Source organism: Calypte anna, chromosome 4B (assembly GCF_003957555.1).
Source record: "Calypte anna isolate BGI_N300 chromosome 4B, bCalAnn1_v1.p, whole genome shotgun sequence".
Lineage (NCBI taxonomy): Eukaryota > Metazoa > Chordata > Aves > Apodiformes > Trochilidae > Calypte > Calypte anna.
The window spans coordinates 18,742,578-18,763,259 of record NC_044249.1 but is presented as its reverse complement, the minus strand read 5'-3'; the positions used below and the strand labels follow the sequence as shown (position 1 = coordinate 18,763,259).

General features: G+C 39.1%; 1 protein-coding gene across 1 annotated transcript in view; it reads left to right on the top strand.

The window, feature by feature from the left end:
• EIF2AK3 (eukaryotic translation initiation factor 2 alpha kinase 3) overlaps positions 1–20,682 on the top strand; it is a 42,242-nt gene that overhangs the window by 15,435 nt on the left and 6,125 nt on the right. The window contains exons 3-13 of the mRNA XM_030450706.1: positions 5,753–5,947; positions 7,420–7,550; positions 9,227–9,461; positions 9,718–9,877; positions 11,176–11,313; positions 11,841–11,963; positions 12,558–12,778; positions 13,114–13,226; positions 14,213–14,335; positions 15,574–15,723; positions 16,723–17,494. Coding sequence (XP_030306566.1) covers positions 5,753–5,947; positions 7,420–7,550; positions 9,227–9,461; positions 9,718–9,877; positions 11,176–11,313; positions 11,841–11,963; positions 12,558–12,778; positions 13,114–13,226; positions 14,213–14,335; positions 15,574–15,723; positions 16,723–17,494 — 2,361 coding nt within the window. The remainder of the gene's footprint in view (positions 1–5,752; positions 5,948–7,419; positions 7,551–9,226; positions 9,462–9,717; positions 9,878–11,175; positions 11,314–11,840; positions 11,964–12,557; positions 12,779–13,113; positions 13,227–14,212; positions 14,336–15,573; positions 15,724–16,722; positions 17,495–20,682) is intronic.

Genomic DNA, 20,682 nt, shown 5'->3' with positions numbered 1-20,682 from the left:
GTGTCCTTTCTCATGGTCCTGATCTAGAAGACAGCCTGGGCATGTTAGCAAAAGCAGGAGGAAGTGAGGAACAGGTATGTACTTTGTAAACAAGTGTAGTGCCAAGACCAGAAGTAATGGCATTTGCAAGAAGGAAAGTTTTTCTAGACAAAACAAGCACCTGTTTCTTGGTATTTCCTGCTTCAGCTTCCTCATTGCCCTTGAACACATCTCAGAAGGTCTTTTTACTGATGTAAATCACAGACTCCCCTTTGCAGTCAGTTTTCTTCTTCCTTGGCTGGTTAAGCAGTACTGTATGCTCTGAAGAGTACTTTGCTCTTTTACCAGTGCTTTAGGGGGTGGAATAGCTAAACTAAACAGCCTTTGTTGGTTTTTGGCTTTGTTTTTTTTTTTTGCTAGTGCCTTGGTCTTTACTTTCTTCTTGAGGAAGTGGTGATGTTGTAGAAAGTTTGAAGAAAAATATCTATTTAGACTTTATTTGGCCCCTTCATCCCAGTGGACTCCTGTTTGATCCAAGTTTGCCTGTTAGTGTGTAGTTATCCTTGTAGTGCTGAAGGGAAAACAGCCTGAAATCCAAGCTGAAGAGGTGAAATTCTCTCCTAATTTCCTCTCTTATATTGGAAAAAAAGTCATAAACCTGTGCATCTGGCAGATACCTCCCTGTGTACATCAAAAAGGCAGACAATAAATCAATTCCAGACCTGAACTAGAGACATCTCAGGACCTTGCCCTGTGTGTGTATGTGTATTTAGCTCACCTGAAAAATCTGTAAATGTTTATTATAGGGATACCTACCTGTACTACTGTATGCCTATAAATAAATAAATGGAGCATCCAATGATTGCTTTCTCTTTCCCAGATCTGTCTGGGCAGAGTTTTGTTTCTACCCTTTAGAGTGAAGCTGCCATATGTGGCTTTTAAAATGTTGCCTAGATTAATTTTAATGGGGCTTAAAAGACAGTTCTCACTGAGGAGTGGCTTTCTTAAAAACATTCTTGATGTTGGCTTTGATCCTGTTTGTTACAGTGATCCTTTGGTAGAGATAATCATAGAGGGAAATAAAAAGGTACTCCTAGCATTTAAGCTCATATAGGCTAGTCTGAGTTAATTGGTAGCTGGAATGAAGCTGTTGGTTTATAGTAAAAGTAAGGTTTGAAACCCACAAGCTGAAGTGTTAGAAAAACAAAGACATGACATTTCCTGTTCTAAGGAAAATATTTTACCTGTGCATAGTTGTTTCCTTGAAGTTATTGGGAAGTCCAGCCCATCTGAAAATGATTATATTGACTGTTTTGGCAGCAGACTATTCTCAGATGTGCCTGTCCATGAGCAGGCTTGATTTTTGCTTTATATGCTAGAGTGCTAGGTATGGGAAATGAGTGTCACACTTTAGCATCTTGTAGAAGCTTTAGTAGTTCAGCATGTTTTGATCTCTTTGTACATGGCTTTTGGTTTGGTTTGTGTTTTTTGTTTTTATTTTTCATTTCATTTTTTCTCTCTTCACCACTATAAATCAGCAGCTTCCTTGCACCCATCAACCTGCCGTGGAACCTCACATGCTGTGCCCTCCTTTCCAGTAAAGAGTCTAGACAGCAAATTCCCTGGTAGCATATGCCATTTCGGATCGTTATGCCTTTTTGCTTTTTTGTGAAGGCTTTTTAGAAACTGCATTACCTCACCCATCAGCCTGGAGATTGAGCAGCCAGCGCTGCTGATAGGGCTGCAGCATCCTGCTCCGAGCCAATGGAGAACTTCAGCTTCAAACTCTTAATGAGCAAAAGAGCAGCATCTCATTTAGGGCTGGATAGTTCATGTGGGTTTGGTTGTTGTGTGGTGGTTTTTTTTGTTGTTGTTGTTGCTATTGTTTTCCTTTTTTAATTTTTTTTTTCTTAAAGTGTTACTTCTGAAAGACAAACCACTTAACAATTATGTGCCATATTGCTGACCAGTGAAGCTGAACAAATAGCTATTTACATTGACAGATCAGAGGAATGTGTAAGTGCATCGTGGTAACCTACATTTTCTGTGCCAAGAGATTTGCAGCTGACTGCCTGGGTGACTCACTCCTTGGATTAGGAGATGAGGTAATGCTTTTGAGATACAGGGTGATGTCATTCCTTTACCTGAGCTGCATGCCGATGCTGCCTGCTAGCACTTTCAAGGAAAGTCCCTTTGCTGCTGCTGCTGTACTAGAGAATGAGCTGCCTAACTCGGAGAGGAGTTGTTATTATTCCTGTCCTTCTAAAGCCTCTGGCTAAACTGCTTTATCTTTTTTAAGTATGTCAGCGTAAGTGTCCACAAATGCCTTTTGTTATCTGTGTGTGCCTGCACGTGTGCATACTTGCCCCATTCTTCAAATAAAGCTGTTTTAGTAAAAGTGAGGCTCGGTGGCAATCAATTGCTGTCCCTTGTCAGCACCTTGTCACATAATCCCATTTATAGATAGATTCATCTTAAAAGAAGGTGATTTCCCCCCCCACCTCCTCTGTTCTGTCTCTCTTGTGAAACACCACACCTGTAGTAGGGAGTAGCTGAGATGCCGAGCTTGCACTTACTCACGGTCAGTTTAACCCCATCTGCTTGTACTCTGGCTTTGTCCTTGGTGTAATTGCTCTTTCTGCTGCCTGTGCTCCCTCTCCTGATGTGTTCACCAAGCACCAGTTGTGCCTTTTCTCAGCATTTCTTTCCCAATGTCACGCAGGACGTGCTGCTCCCATAGATGCCCTCAAGGTTGGGAGCACAGGCAGGTGGTCAGCAGAGCTGACCCATCCCATCCCCTCTGTCCTCTGCAGCTTATGGGTTCTGAGGTTTTGACAAATGAACAGGCAGAACCCTGCTGTCAGGGAATGTTTGAAGGCATACAAGCCATGACCTGATTTGACCCACACCTTGGGAGTACACAAGTGCAAGTTGCTGAGTGAGCTTCCTTTGTGTTGGGGATTTGGGTGTGTGTTTCCCAAAAAAGGCCAACATTTTTCCTGTTGTTTGTTGATGGAAAATTTCCTTCTCGAGCTCAGGAGCAAGAGCTTAGGGTATCACAAGTGTCACACTGTCCCCAGAACCAACTGAGAGTCACTTGCTCAGCAGTGACTCCTGGACGGTTTTCACCACTGCCTCCTCGCTTCACAACCTGATGGGATGATCTGCAACCCTTGGAGCATGCAGTGCTACAGATCCATTGCTTTCAGCACATATATCTGAAAGTCTGGGCTTGTAAGTGGCTAGTTAGTTGTTGCTGGTGCACTCTAGTTTAATCATGGTGTACAAATTCACAGAATCACAGAATGTTTAGGTTGGAAGAGACCTCCAAGATCATCCAGTCCAACCTTTGTCTAACACCAGAATCAACACATAATCAACTATGTCCTTAAGGACTAGGTCCAAATGCCTTTCAAAGGCTTCCAGGGATGGTGATCCCACCACTGTCCTGGGCAGGCCATTCAATTCACCAGACTGGGCAGTGGAATTTATTCAGAATCTGACATGGAAGTCATACTGTGGCTATGTTTGGGCTTTTCATGCTGAAACAGTGGTACAGGAGCTGGTTTGGCTTTTGTATGTTTGGAAAGCTGCTTATAAAAAGAACTGCTGTTAGTTCTTATTTATATGTGCAATATATCATATTGCTGGAGGTGAGCCTGGGCCTCCAAGCTACTTGCAGATATCTGGACCACGTGCAGGAAGAAACCTTACAGAGGATTTATTAATGCAAAGTAACAGCTGCACAGGCTGAAAGTTGTCATCAAAAATTATTATGCATTTCTGAAATAATAGATTGGAACAACATTTTATTATATTACTCTTCTGGCTTGAAAGTTTTAACAGGATACTCCAGCAAGATTACAGCGGCAACTTTGGCACTGACCTTTTTTTTTTTTAAAAAAGGTATTTTCCAAAATCTGCATGCCTTTGTTTCTTAAGATCACAGGGCTTCTCTTCAATAAGAATATTTATGTAAACCTTGTTTGTTTGCTTTACTTTTCCACTAATCAGGTGCTAAGCATATGTACAAAGACATGCGTGTGTTTTTCTTCCCAAATGGTAATCCATAATACAACATCTTTTGTGCATCAAATATCTCCTGTGTTTGTCTCTTCCAGGATATTTGGCCTTTTTTGCCATAAGCTAAACATCTGTGAGAGAAAGAACATACCTTATTTTGCTGTGTAAAGAATTTTGCAGCTACTCTCAGGGGTTTATTTTTGTCATCTCTTCAATTACACATTGTGCTCCTGAGGGGAGTTTTTGTTTTAATTGTCAGTCACTGTGAGGCTTTTCAAATCTAAAAAGCATTGGTGTTGGATGCTTTAGGGATCTTAAATAGTCACCAGCTTTGTTGGGTAACTCACCTGATTTTTCTCTTTGAATGAGGTGTGTCAGGCAGTGTAAGAAGAGCTACTGATTGTGACTTGCACACGTTTACAAGATCTGCCTTTTCCTCCCTGTTGAGGTGAATCCCAACTTTGCTTAATTATGTTTGCTCATCTGTGACCCAGTTAGAGGAATAGAAAGTCTCATGTTGGAGAGAATTTTTATCATGCAGAAGACAACGTGGATCTTCACTACCATTCCAGAAATAATAACCAGAAACCTTCTGGATTTTTTGTGTGGATTGGAAGTACACATCTGTGCATTGGAATCTGAGCAGGAATGTTTTGTTTGACTAATATACATGTACTAGAAGTAGTCCTTAAATCCTAATGTGCAGAATCTCTGATTTTAATGTAATTATGTTGTAGGATACTGCCCAAATGGACACAGGTTTGGAAAAAGCATGGAAATCTTCCATGTTAGTCCACATTCTCAAAAGCTAAGATTATGTGGATTACAGTTTCTCACTGTTCTTGATGGACAGAGCCACTGTGGCTCCACAGTATTAGTTATGGTCTATCATGCTGATAATGAGTTTCTTAATAAGTCCCTTAGTACTCATTGACAATGACTCATACTTCCGAACTAGGATCTCCTTGCAAATCTCTGTGTAATGGATGAAACACTGTATCTGGTGAACATTTTTTTTTTCTTTTGACTTGTGTGTTTAAGAAAATAACAGCCACGTTTTAAAGGAACAGCATTCTTAAGCATAAGAAATTCTGAGGAAGTGAAGTTAGATTATCTGTCTGGAAAGGCAAAGGTAAAATGTGAGCTCTGAATCTCAGTGGTAATTGCTCTCTCTGCTTTACAGGAAAATAGATATTATGGGGTATTCATTAGCTGTAAAAGAGCTCACATCCAGCCTCAGCTTTTCTTTTAAAACTAAATTCAGTCTCCTGATGTAGAGAGAATGATTGATGCTGTGTTCAGAAGTAAACAAGGTCTGGAAAAAAAAATGAAGTAGAACTTTATATGTAGAGTGCCACTGCCTTGAAAGTAACACAAATAATCCATGAAACTTCTACTTTTACCAGTGGCTGTCTCTTCAAGAATGCTGCTCCCTGGATCATCTTTTCTACAGTTTGGGAGAATTCTGATTCATAAACTGCATGAGCTTTAAAATGTTTTGCTTAAAGTGGGAGAAGTGGCACCCACTGAACTGTTTAACTAGTGAAGTACAGATTTTATTTGAGTGCCTGAGTTCTGTTGTCAGTGGAGCTTTGAAAAGTAAGACTCTGGAATACAAAACCATGAAATACAATGCTGAAATAAAATGCAGTGCACTTGTTTATATAGCATTTCTGTTTCCAGTTGTGGTCTGTATGTTTTGATAAAACTATAGTTAAAAGGTAGCTAACCTTCAGTTGAATTATTTTAGGTGTTTGGAAACAAGATGATAATCCCTTCTTTGGATGGGGACCTTTTCCAGTGGGATCGGGATCGAGAGAGCATGGAAGCAGTTCCTTTCACAGTTGAATCCCTGCTCGAGTCATCCTACAAGTTTGGAGAGGATGTTGTCTTAGTTGGGGGAAAGTCTTTGACAACCTATGGGCTGAGCTCATACTCAGGGAAGGTAAGAGCCTGAAAACTTGCCTTGTGTAGGTGCTTCCAGCACTGTCCTGCTAGTAGGTTGCTCTCAAGTTCTGAACTGCAGCACAGCTCAAGTACAGAATCACAGAATCATAGAGAAGTTTAGATATGAAGGCACCTCTAGAGGTCATCTAGACCAACCCCCTGCAGTGAGCAGGGACATCTTCAGCTAGAGACAACTAGCTGTCTCTATACAGAAAAGCTGTCAATACAGAAAAGCAGAATCTGAGCTAAAAACAAGGAAAGGGACAGGGGTTTTGTGACCACTGGTGAGTGGGGGGGGAAAAAAGAGGACTGACCCCTTCTACTGAGCTGAGAGAAGAGTTCTGAAGGAGACTTTACTGTTCAGCTTACTGCATATTAAAGTAGGATGTAGGTGACATATTTTTTTTCACAACAGAGTTCAGAGTTTTCACAACTCACGAGTGATAACTGGTTGAAAACAAGAAAAACATTCAATATTTGCAAAAGTTTAAGACTTGTATATGCTGCCAATGAGTTTACTGTCTCAAAGAAGTTCTTACATATTAAACTCCTATGCAACAGTCAGGTGTAAAACTTCTTGCTACATGACTACTTCAGAAAGTATTTATTGGCTGAAGTACAGTGGTTAAAAGTTGTATATTTTGCAAAAACACTGAGGATATAACAAAAGTTAATGAAATGTTTTATTTTCTTGTTGATAGCAGGGAGCTTTGTGCACCAACAGACTGCTCTTCCCACAGTGTTCAGGAAGTGGAAATTTTGTTTTCTGCTTTGATTCCTGGCTTATACTTCCAGTAGCAAAGGTCCCTCGTAGAGGAAATAGTAGCTGATTTCTTGTTAAGAGTTTGGGCAGTCTGCTGTTTTTGTCAGTATGTTGTCAATTGAGGCTTCCTGAAAGTGTGTTCCACTTCCCTTTCAAAATTGCCCATATAATTCAAATTCTGTTTGATACTGAGATTGTTGCAAAGTCTGTGTGACTGGGAGAGTCAAGAAAGATGATCTTTCCCCTTTAATAGCTGACAAGGCAAAGAGGGAAGGCTCAATAGTACTGCATTTGAAGGTAATAGAGTTATGTTGAAACAAATATGACAGGAAAAGAGAATTATGCTTTGGGTCTTGTAGGAATGTTCTCTCAGTGCCCATAAAAATAGTGGAAAAATAAAAAGCTCAGATTTCTTTCTGTTTAAAGTAGAAATAAATGCAAAGTATAGACCAGTGATAGACAGGATAGCCCTAACTGTAGACTTCTAGAATCTTTTGAAAATTCTACTTCTGAAAAGCCCTTATCTCTTAAACCAGGCTGTTCAACACCCCTCAAGTTGAGCATCTATTGTCACAGAGCTCCAAATCTGGCCTGCGAGCCAAAAATGTGTGTTGTAAGGATTATCTTTGAATATTCCTGTTGATTATAGTTGCTTGTCTTGTTTCAGCACTTGGAAGCATGTGTGATCCTCTTGCTTTGTCCCTCAGGTGAAGTACATCTGCTCAGCCATGGGCTGTCGCCAGTGGGATGATGAGGAAACAGAGCAGGAAGAGACCCTCCTGCTACACAGAACCCAAAAAACTGTCCGTGCTGTTGGACCACGCAGTGGCAATGAAAAGTGAGTGTTCAGAATCGGTCAGAAACAAGCAGACAACCACCAGTCCTTAGTATGTAGTTGACCTTTTAACTTTCATTAGGCTAGGAATTAACTGCATGAGGGAGTTGAGATTGTGAACTGGAGGAATGGACCAGACTTTTGGCTTGGATCTAACCCCTTTGCTCTTCAGTGCTTCTGCAAAATAGCTTGAACTCCAGTTTTATAGATGATTAGCCAGCAATGTGCACATATTTGTTTCCTCTAAATCAAATGAAAATTACTTTCCTTGTTCTTGCATACCTCAAAAGAGCTTGTCACTGCTCTACTGCACAAGGCAAATGTCATTAATGTTTGTTCCAAATATTGATTTCTGTATGAAAGGAGACAGTTTAAAAGTTGTCTTCTGACCCACTGATTCACTTTTAAGGTCTTTACCTAATCATAATAACCACCACTGGTTTTTTTATACCTCATGTCTTCAGCTTTCATTTTAATTTGACATATCTCAGAGTCTTCAATTTTATTTCATAAAAGTCCCATTCTTAAATCTGGTTTGTTGATTAAATAACGTAGATGGTCTATTCTTTAAAAGCTGTAAAACCTGATTCTGTCTGAGATGTCCCTAATGCTGTCACATTGAAGTTTTAGTACAGCAAGATTTCTATAAAAATACAGACCTGTATTCTACTAAAAAAACCCTACAATCCACTTCATGAAATACCCTCCTAAAACACTGGTTGTCATACATAATACGGTAACTGCCCAACAATTCATTGGAATTGTCATTCCCTCTTCCCCTGCTCCCTCTTCTGTTTGCAGTAGGATTTGACAGGCTGTGCATCTGTAGTTTATCAGAGATAACCTGATTAGAACTCAAATAGATTAGCAGATCAGATGCCTGAGAGAGAATCTTGGGTTCCATGGCTCTTGGCAGGGAGATGTGGCTCCTAAAAACATGCTTCTTCCTTTGCACATTTCTTTCAAAGACATAGTATGACATCTTTTGTACCATAATCCTCTTGTTTTTGTCATCAGAAGCACAGGTGACACGGAGTGGCTGCTGTAAAGTTTATAGCATAGGTCTGGGGTTTTAATCTGGAGAAAGAAAATCTTTTAATAAATTGGTTGAATATATAAAATATGCCAAACTTTTACCATAAGGGTCTAAATCCTTTAAGGAGAGTTTTGTCTCTTATTGGTTGCCAAACAAGTCCTAAGAAACCTTGGGTGCCTGAACATACTGCTAGAAAAATACTTTCCCCCTTCTTGCTATTCAAAACACAAACTTGCCATCCTGTCCCTTCTGTATCTTCTCTCCAGCATTGGACTATATCATAGAAAAAAAGACAAGAATAATTATTTCTGAAAATAATTATCAGCTTCTGCCCTAATCTCCTGGTTTACAAAAATTAGGCAGCTCTCCATATACTAAACCTTTAATGCCATTGGCCCTACTTCACTGACTGTTTCCTCAGCTCACTCATCCTGTTGGGCAAGATTTCATGGTTTGTTTAGTTTGTATTCTGGATTGGCACTCCCCCTCCTGGTTCAGTTGTGTTCATCTGACAATCTGAGAATTAACTGAAAAAATAGGCCAAATATAGGCAATTCAGTTTCAGAATCTTCTGGACAGAGGATGTGGGACCTCCCTGGAATGTGTAAGTTGTTTCTTGAAAGTTTTTCTCTGTTTTTTTAAGGTGGAATTTCAGTGTTGGCCACTTCGAGCTACGCTATGTCCCAGAGATTGAAACTAGAGCAGGATATATTGAGAGCAATTTAAAAGCAAATATGAACAAAGAGGAAACAAAAATTATTTCTGATGTGGATGAGCAGGAAGCTATGATGAAAGATACAGTGATAAAGGTCTCAGTAGCTGACTGGAAGGTGATGGCTTTTAACAGACGAGGAGGACATCTGGAATGGGAATACCAGGTAGGGAAAAAAGACAGTATTAAATGTTATGAAAACAGAAAATTTGCAGCATGACAGATCTTGTCTTTCCTCTTGGGTTTCAGCTGCTGCCTTTGTAAAGAAGCCTGCGTCTGCTTGTAGTATTTTAACTCATTTTGAGCTGCTACATCTGTTACAAAAACTAAACCAAGGAGTTTAAACGTATTGTTTAGCATTATTCTTATATAATATCAAGTTAACATGTCAGCAGTTTTCCAGTTACCTTTCTCTTTTTCAGTTTTGCACTCCAATTGCTTCTGCATGGCTCGTTAAGGATGGCAAAGTCATTCCAATCAGTCTGTTTGATGACACAAGTTACACGGCGAATAACGAAGTATTGGAAGATGAAGATCTCGTGGAAGCTGCCAGAGGGGCCACAGAATCCAGCGTGTATTTGGGTGAGACACCACCTGTAGCATTTTCTGTAGCAGATGTTATTCTTTTCTCAGTTGAGATTATAGTAAAACAGACCTTCCTGTACTTCCAGATGATATCTAAGAGAACTGTAACATACCCAGTCTGATACTCTGTGTAGTGAAGGCTGTAAAGTTTAACAGTGCTTTATGAAGCTCCAAGACTGAGGATACTGACATTATGAATCCCAGAAAGGCACCTTGAGTTTAAATTAAAGACTTTCAAAAAGCGGAGATGTGTTCTCATCTCTTTCTGACCTCCTGTGGTCATCTTTCCTGTTGTTCAGAGTCAAGAGTTCTATGTACCCCTCTTAGAAATTCTGACAATTACAGGAGTACAGTGTACCTTTGGCTACAGTAGAAATAATAATTTTAGCCCAAACAGTGATAATTAAAAGACTGATTTTTAATATTTTTATCCTCTTTCAAAACCCAGACATTCCAAAAGCATAAATCTTTCCCTTTTTGATTCTGAAATGTTCACTGCTTTTTAGTTTCAGAACACTGCAGATGACTGAACATCATGAAACTTTTAAAGATAAGATTATAGTAACAAGGCAGTCTTAGTGCTTAGTAAGCAATAAGCAGTATCTTCCTCCAGCCTATTTTGTCACATTCATTTTTTTCCTCGACACTGGTTACAGTAACTTACCATGAAGAAACTTAATCATGTATAGTCTTAACTAAAATTTCCATCCAGCTGTCAGAATTCATTTGGTGTGGTTTGTGACAATTTGAAATAGTGGCCCCAGGTCCTTCTTCTTCATCTTAGATGTCTGTCTGTCTCAGGGAGGTAAACGTGCTTTGATTTTGTAAGAATTCTTGCCTTAGCCTTTTTTCTATTTCTTTACACATTGTAGCTTTCCTGTTAGTGGTTACACAGATAAAAAATAACACTATGAAGAAGCCAGATTGTTCCAGCCTTCCTGGTAATGTCTGTTGAGGAGTAAATTGCACCAGCATTAAGAAGAATAGGAAGTTTGAAAGAAGTCTTTACTTATGCAAAGCCCAGGCTACTTTATAGCTCTTAAAAATTGCTGGCAATTTTCTGTAGCAGTAGCTCTCCAACAGTGAAAATGACATGTCCTGATCTCTTGCTTTTCTGGAAGAAAGGGAAAATGCTACTTTAATTTATTCAGCCTAACAATCAGCGTCAGAATCCCAGAGTCTTAGAATATAAAAAAGTATTACATATTCTTAACCTATTTTACCTGAGCAGTTTCATTCTGGGTGTGAAGAAAACTAAATTTTATGATGAATATGCTCTCTGGTTCATTATTTAGGTATGTACAGGGGCCAGTTGTATCTTCAGTCATCAGTCAGAATTTCTGAGAAATTCCCAACCAACCCAAAGGCTCTGGAATCCAGGAATGATAATGCAATTATTCCTCTTCCCAAAATAAAATGGAAACCTTTAATCCGTAAGTAACAATTTAGAGTTTCATTTACTGTCTTAACTCTGAACAGGACATCTTTCTGATTTCAAGTATGTTTCAAACTAGTTTAATATTTCCATCTGTGAACTGAGGAACTATCTCTGTGCTTTTGTTAATTGTTTTGTTTGTTTGTTTTTTCTAATTAAATATTTTATGTCTGCTTTCTCTTACTATGGATTTGACACAGTCTTTTTTAATAATGAAACATTGGGTCTTCTAAATTAAAGACGTTTTAAAGAAGTTTTCTAAATAAAAGAAGTTTTTCTGCAGTTGTGTGAATGTGAGTGAATTGACTTGTCCAAAACTAGTAGTTTGGCAAGGAGGAGAGATGTTAAGTACCTGTTACTTTAAAATAGCCTTCTTGATGTTTATTTGCATTATTTTTGGTTCTCATGGTCTGGTCCAAAAGACATTTTCTAAGATTACACAATTTGAGTTCTCATTAAATTAACAGAAGAATATAGTTTTCATAATAGTTCAGCTCAGTAAATTATGTCTTTTTCTGTGCTTAGATTCTCCTTCCAGGACTCCAGTGCTGGTGGGATCTGATGAGTTTGATAAGTGTCTCAGCAATGACAAGTACTCTCATGAAGAGTACAGTAATGGAGCACTTTCAATTCTGCAGTATCCATATGGTAGGTGGAAGTTTAAAATTTTGAAGTGTTTCATATAGCCAGGTTTACTTATTTATTATCTGTAAAATTCAGTAAATGGCCATTTTTTTGATCTTTAATAGCTGTGTATTTTTTACATTTAATGAACAAGAAAATTATTGCCTAAACTAAAATTTTAGACTGTGTTGTATGTTTAATTAGTGCCCCACAAAGCACTTCAGAGTGCCAAAAATTGCTGTCACAGAGGTATTGTGTTTACTGCCAATGTCACTGATAGCTGGTCTGAGTGGAAAAAGCTTGTAAATTATTTTTTTCAGAATTTGATCATAGTCCTAGAGACTCAGCCTGGTGATACAAAGTTTTCCATATGGAAGATATTCTGGCTTAAAGCTTTCAGTGGTCAGACCTTCTGAAGTGGTAAACTTAAATGGGAGATTTACTTGCTGTGCAGTCCACAACCTTGATTACCTGAATTTGCTTATGTGCTATGTAAAATCCTGGGGAATGCAAAAAAAATGCCCTGTGTGTGTTCAGGAAACCTCTTAAAAAGAAGACAAATGGTTCTGTAATTACCTGCAAGTAAATCTATGCCTTCTTTTTGTCTTTTATACACAGATAATGGTTATTACTTACCCTACTACAAGAGAGAGAGAAGTAAACGTAGCACCCAGATCACTGTGAGATTTTTTGAAGACACAAATTACAAGAGCATTCGGAAAAAGGATCCTGTTCTTCTGCTGCACTGGTGGAAAGAAATTGTTGGCACCATCCTGTTTTGCATTGTGGCCACAACTTTCATCGTACGCAAACTTTTCCATCCTCATCCTTACAGCAGGGTAAGTATCTTTTTTTCCTCAGTCCTAAATGCAGAAGGTATTATTCTTGCCTTTTCTTTTGGTTCTGAGTCTGCAATGAGTAGTATTAATAAGGTAATGAGATAACAAAATCAGAACCTAAATTTATTGTTTCATTTAATTCATTTAATTTATTTTTTAATCTGCCATGTACAAGTTGCTTACCTGCATCAGCAAGCAGATCAGACTGCTTCAGCCACATCTGACATCTTTGGAGGTAGTTACACTGAAAATAGCTGATGCCATATCTAAGGTACAAAATCTCAAGTTCTTCAGGAGCTGAATTTGTTTGTTCTTGTTTTGTTAACCCCTGGTAGCTGCGGAAAGAATCTGAAACCCAGTGTCAGACTGATAGTAAATATGAGCCCACTTGTGGAGATGCTAAAGACAGCAGCTGGAGTGATGTCAAGAACTCTGGATATGTGTCAAGGTGAGCTCACTTCAGTACATGTTCAGGGCTTTTAGTGTGACAACTTATGCTTTCTGGTGGAAAGAGTAGGTGTTCTCTTGTTCTTACCTACCCTAGTTTTAGTCCTCCAGCATCATCAACTAACACAAAACCCTGTCACCCCATTACTGCTGGAAGATTGTAGTTGTGATTAGTCAAAGCAGTCCTGGAGAGTCTACATGAGACCTGCTCTCATATTCCCTGCTGATAACTGAAATAGAAGATTGATTCTTGAAGGTCACAATTGGTGTTTACTCCCTGTGTCTGTGTTTATGGATTAAAGCAAAGAGAAAGGCAATTGCAGATGGAAACAGATAATGTTTTATATATTCTGCAGAATAAGTGGACTATATTTAGAACAAACCTTTGTTCTTGTTACAAAAGTGTTGGGTAAGACAGAAGAGTGTATAGGAACATGTCCTGATACTCTGGAGAAAATGTGACCATTTTCTGTACATTTGTAACTCACTGAAAGTAACACTGGAGTATTCAAAATGAGGAAAAATAAGAAAGGTAGTGAGATTTAAGAACATAAATCATATTCAGAAGGGTTAGTTACAGAAATACTACTTTGGGGTGGGGTTAAAGGCAAATCATAATTTAGAAAATACTTCTCTCTCCATGTGTTTTGGGTATTGAAACTTTTAGGCTATAGTTGAGGTCCATGAGCATACAATCTGGTATTATGGATGGAAAACCTCTTGGTTTGTCATGTGTATGCATAGTGGATCTTGCTGGGTTATGGTAGACACTGAATCAATGCATAATCAGCAACTGTCCATTTGATTGCCTCAGTGGGTTAGCAGGGAAGAAATATGAGAAGTGCTTCAAGTCATCAAGCATGTTTTGTCTATTAAGAAATGTTTCACTCTTAGTCATAAATTACTTTATTTTGCTATCTATACTGATGTGGTTTTCTCCTCTACCCTCCCTTCTTTCTTCTGTCTGTCCTCACACCCTTCTCCCAGATACTTGACAGATTTTGAACCAATTCAGTGTCTGGGGCGTGGAGGTTTTGGAGTAGTTTTTGAAGCCAGAAATAAAGTGGATGATTGCAACTATGCTATCAAGAGGATCCGTTTACCAAACAGGTAATGAATGAATTTGAGATACAGAGGAAGTAATGAATGAATGCTGGGATCCCATCCTACACTGAACCATCTGTTCCTGAACTGGTTTCCCAAATACTGTGTTAGGATGAATGACACACTTTTTAGTGGGGGGGCTGACTTAAGTTTTGGCATTGAGAATTTGGCATGTGTGATCACAGCAGAAAGGTGACCTGCTTGGCTAAGTCCTTGCATAGCAGGACCTCGAAGATGCTGCAGCTACATGGGAACTCCTTTGATTTCCTTGTTGAATAGAGCCTTTAATAACAGGACCAGTTATTTATAGCACTGTTAATTTGCTTTTCTCCTTCCCGTCTTTACCTTTCCTATTTCACCTTCTCTTTCTTTTCTCTCTCCTTCACCAGCTTTTCTAACTCCATCTGTCCATTTGTTTCATTTTCTGGTCCCACAACCCCTACCTTTTCTTTCAGTCGTAGGTGGTCAAGCCATGCTGCTGAATTACCCTACACAGAGCTTGCAGCAGTTCCTTTTAGTGAGAGATGGGAGACACTGCTTCTGGAAATCTCAAGTTAGAACAGCAACAGGCAGGCCAGTAGAGGGAGGGGGTAAAGCTATGAAATCTAGAATTACTATTTATTTGACTGTGTTAAATAAGCTTGACTAAGATCGAAGGATTTGATCAGAAATTTCAGGTAGCCTAAATTCTTCTTTTCAACCATATTCAAACCCATTAAATGAAACTACCTGACATCATTTGATCCAGTTATGGTCTTATGAAGAGAGATTATTTACTTCAGTAAGGCAACAGGCTACCTGCTTTCCTGTCCATAGAACAGATACAGTCCTTATGCAGTCTCCTGACAGTTAAAAGACAAAATACTAAGGTATTACTGTCTGTCTTTTTATGTCAGTGTCTTCTGCGTCCCTGTAGAATATTGATGCATAGTGGTCTCTTTTTCTATCCCTGTAAAAAGTTTAGAGCAAGATGAGCCTTTTCTTCTCAGTTTTGCTGTCTGTATTTGTTTAAAAAGGGATGAGTAAATACTTAGCCCTTATGAGTACTTGCTGCTCCTCCACACTTGTAACCTCAAGGAGTTACCCTGGAGAATTTAAGATGTGTCTGTCTTGTGGTGTGAAGAGCAGTACTACTGGCCTGGTTTATACTGAGCTAGCTTTGATTGAATTCCTCTGCAGAAATGTCTGTACTATGCTGTTGCTCTCTGTGACCATCTCTCTGTTTTCCTCACCCCAAATGGCAGGGAGCTGGCTCGTGAGAAGGTGATGAGGGAAGTCAAGGCATTGGCCAAACTGGAGCATCCAGGAATTGTTCGGTATTTCAACGCATGGCTGGAAGCTCCACCTGAGAGATGGCAGGAAAAGATGGATGAGCAGTGGTTAAAAGATGAAAGGTAATTTGTGGGGTTTTGTAACAACTGAATTTGAGATTGTACATCAGCAGAACTGGAGAACTGGTAGATGATCCAGGGAGATGGAGAGACTCTGTAGGAAAGAGGTGGTTATTAACTTAACCTTTCAACCTTTCAGTTGAACAAGATACAAATATATGACACTTGTGGATCATTGTTTTTGATATTGGGAGTCCTCTGTTGTCCTGTCTTTCAGTATAGTAACATCTTGTAGTTATCAGTGTAACTCCTGTAGTTGAATCTTTGGATGGTTGGAAGGTGGAAGCAATGCTGCTGTGATTCAGTTTTTAACTTGGACATCTATGTCCTCTGTTTCTTTCTGTTGTTTTCTTCCTCTTTGTTGTCTTGTCTTAGATGGATCTGATTCAGTGCTCCAATGTTTCAGTGAATTCATTCCATATGTGAGGGATAATCAGAGTGGTGATCTATAAAGCTTGGTAGGAGTAGGTTAAAAGTGGAAAAGTAGATAAAGGAGTTAAAGAATAATAAGAAAAAGGGAAACGTGGGTGTATGTTAGCATTTAAAGAATGAGGCCCAGTACAGGACTATTTAGTGATTTCATAAAAATATCTTAAAATACTTAAAAATTTTTAGAATATAGTGACCTTTATGTTTCAGTCATCAAATTTACATTTCACAGCTGTAATTCTTCCCCAGTGCTTTAAATAGTCATTGCAATGTGTGTTCTAAAGGATTGCATTTTTTCCAGGTGAGAATGAGCCTGATTGTACATTGGGAATCCAGACAGTAAAGCTTGCTTAATTTTTTTTAATCAGCATTCTTGTCTCAGTGAGAAAAAGACACTAAGAAAAACAGGTGCTAAATCCTTGTTATTAGTGCCTCCCACACTGAGTTAGTCATTTACTGTTACAGGATGGCACAGCTCTCAGAGGTGGCACTTGTTAAAACCTGGGCTTCTGAAAATGCATTTCTAGTGGAATTAAGCTCTGTGGTATTAATCTCTGAATTTGGTTCTTCTAGCACTGATTGGCCACTCAGTTCTCCCAGTCCAATGGACGTCCCATCATTTAAGATCAGAACAGAGCCATTTTGCACACAGGAACCTGTTGAAGTTATTGCCACTTCATCAGAGAGGATAAAGTCTGTGGGAATACCCTGTGGTCAGTTTGATTCATCTGGAAGCCAGTTTTCTCCTCTGGAATTTTCTGCCACAGAAGACATCAGGGACTTACACCAGTCAGAAGATCTGCTGTTAAACCTTCAGGACAGTGTCCTTACAGGCTGTGACATAGAAGACAGTACTGTCAACAACAACGAGCTGGGGCACTCCTTGGAAATTTGCCCTTCTGCTGTCCCTGTTGTACACCTGAGGGAAGGGACCTCCTCCTCTATTGTGTTTGAGGATTCTGGTTGTGGAAATGCTTCTAGTAAGGAAGAAAAAGTCGATACTTCGCATGATGAGAGCCTTTCTGATGATAAGGCAAAAAGTACAAAGGACTCTGATCACAAGAAATCTGCTTCAGGAAGTCCCCTCTCTGTTTCTCCACCAAGGCCAACAAGTTTAAGCCTGGACCTTTCTAAAAACACCACAGAAAAAGTCAAGCCCACCTCTCCAAAAGTGTATCTTTACATCCAGATGCAGCTCTGCCGGAAGGAGAACCTTAAAGACTGGATGAGCAGAAGATGCTTGATAGAGGAGAGGGAAAGGACAGAGTGTCTGCAGATATTTCTGCAGATAGCTGAAGCAGTTGACTTTCTGCATAGCAAAGGATTAATGCACAGGGATCTCAAGGTTTGTATTCATAGGTTACTGTAGATAATGTGTTGGGGCTTATTTATTTAGTGGCATGATCCTCACCAAGTGCTTGAACTTTCCAGATTCTGATTGTGTCTGGGTATCTCACTGCCTGTGTCCTATAGGCAAACACTTTCTGGTTTACTATTGTGAGATTATCTGTGCCCAAAGTATCATACAAAAGTCTCTGGTGCTGTAAGGTTCCTGAAACTCATGGACTACTGAGGGAAGTGGCATCACAGGGTAGCTGTCCTTCAGCTCCATTACAGACTTGCACATCAGCAGTTCCAAATTTGACTGCTGCTGATACAGCAGTGCCAGGCTGTTGAGCACAGTGTCAACTTCTACTTTAAACTGACAAGATTAGAAGTGTGTAGACACAGGTAAAATGTTTCTGTGCGGGGGAGTAATATGGCACTGGAGACAAATCCTGCTGAAATAGTTGACTTATCAGTGACCTCAGTGTGGGTGTTGAAAAAGCAGAGTTCACATAAGACTGCCTAAGAGCAGTAGTGTTACACCTGGTTACAAAGCAGAAATTGAGTATTACTGGTGTAGGATTTAAATGTGAACTGTCCTAGAGTTGAATCCTGAGTCAATGTCAACTATCACTATGCATCTTTTTGAAGGACTTAGAATCATTTTAATGTCTGGTAACATCCCACTTAGGAGTGGGAAAAGCAGCTTTTACCTCTGATGTTTAATGTTAATGAACTCAGAAGTAACTTTTCATACCTTTTCTTTCATACTGTTTCTGATCCTATGTTAGTACCTAATCTTGCTGGAAATTTTAGCACTGGAAGTGTCAGTATGGGGTACCAAATACCAGAATTTAATTAAAGAGACCAGATGAAGTTAGTCTTGTTATTATAATATCTCAGAAATTGATTGCTTTTACCAAAGAGTGGAGAGGGAGTTCCTGTTTCTCTTTGCTTATTTAAGGAAGCATTAATACCCACCTCAGCAGGGTAAATACTTAAATTATTATAAACATTCTTCTCAGATGTTAATTATTTGGTATCTGCTGAAAAAAAAGATAAAAATGCTATGAGGTAGTAAAAGGGGATTCAAACTCAGTAAAATGGAAAGGATGTGCCAAAGATAGAAAAACTCACAAAACCATCTGATTATTTTCTTTCCTCACCAACATTAAGGATATATACCTTGAACCAGTTACCTGAAGAATCTTGAGTGCTTGAAAATCTGACCAGAAAATTAAGTCCCTATCTAATATGTTGCTAGACATGTTAATTAATAACCTTTCTTAACAGGACTGTCACTCTGCAGTGTTTACTGAGATCACTGTTCAATAAAGCTTCTGTAGATCTTCACTTTCAGCTGTATTAGTCTTATTCAGCAGTTGTGTAGTGTTTTGTTGGAGCATCTTAAAAGCTCAATATTGGCAGCAATTTGAACAAGAGATTTTATTTGGTTTACTTGATATAAACAACTTGGAAAGGCTCTCCCTGAATGAACAGCTTCCTGCTTCAGAAAACTTCCCATGTGTGTGCAGAGGTTATGCTGGGATCCTGGAACTTTGTCTGTTGTGTGTTAATTTGGTCAAAACAACAGCCAGTATATTTAGTTTTTTTAATATGTATATATATATATATATATATATATATATATATATATATATTCATGGAGCTCCTAGGAGTGTATCTCACCTCATTTTGTAATGTGTCCTAATTGGTCACACAACTCCTGGTTTGTGCCAGCACTAATAAGCTCTAGGTTATTATTTGCAAATAACCTGAATGTTACCTCCATTAACCTGGAGGCTGATAGCTGATAGCAGAGGCCAGTTCTTACTCACTGTCACCAACAAAAAATTCATTGACTTATGGGAAAATTAATTGGTGTGCATGCATATTAAAGATTTAAGATGATCTTGTATTTAAATTAACACATGCATTAATGGTGCTTAATGATCAGAGACACCATAATGACAAGATGGCAGGAATTTAGGTAGGCAAGTGAATAGATGACTGTTCAAATTCTTTTGGAGAAGGTGAAGTACAGAAGTCTGTCTGTCTTGTGAGTTTATTTTGTTCCTAGAATAAGCATGGTCATGCTTGACAGCTCAGAAGTAAGGAGTTCCACAGAACTGCAAGTAAAGTCTTAGATATGTTTTGCAGGATTAATTGAATTTACCAGTAGTCTTCCAGATGTCTCAGTAGCTTATTCATATCTGTGAAAAAATAAAAACAAACAGGAATTCTTAACTCTTACTGAAGAATCTGGAGAGAAAATTCTTTGTATAAGTGTAGCAAGATTAAACTAGAGGGTGGTGGTTGTATTCTTCTGATTTTAATCAAAATTGTGTGCATCTGCCTTAGATTTCCTTTCTGATTGTGGTCTTGCTGGCTTATTTTTGCTGGCAGTTTGCAAAAGCAAAGAGTCCATTCTCCTGAATTTGTAGAAACCATATGGCAGCCCATTTTGAGACAGTGTTTTCAGCCAGAGAAGCACAAGAAACAGAACTTGGTGTTAAAAGGAGTTTTATTCTATGAAGCAAGACAAATCTTGCTGACTTCTTGTGTGGTTGTTGGAGATCAAGGCAATGGGACACAAACTCCTAAAGGAGACTTTTGTGCCCAGAGTATTAAACATTCTGATACGTAGATTTTTGGCAATGTGGATGTGCAGTCGGAGTGTGGGTGGTGTATAAATGCATCAGAGTCTGGAGATGCTGTGAGTTTGTGGGGAAGCTGGGTGGTTTTTTTGGCTAAATGAGCTGTGACTCTGAAGAGCAGGACATTTGTTACAGGAAAATACAATGGGAAATAAGACCTGGCTCAGGAAGCAGTTTTAGAAGCAGGATATGTAAGCACTGTGGAATTAACAAGTCATCTATTTCTGTAATGCTTAGCTGAGGGCTCTCCCTTAAAAACCAAAACCAAGAAGCCCTTTTTCTGTCTCTTTCACAGACTGGGTTTCTCTTTAACAAAGGAAGTTGGATGGACTTGGAAATAGGTCAGCTTTGTAGTCATTTAGTTTTTTGGTAAAAATACTCTCTGTATCTTTCTGACCCCTCCTGTTCAAGACCATGTGCCAACAAAGCATGGGCCATGTTCTCCTATCCCTGAAAGCTCCAGGAGCTCTCAGAAAAGCTTGCCCAGCACCACCTGGCTCTTTACCAAGCCTCAACCCCTTCCCTTTACCTAATCCTGCTGCTTCTTCCC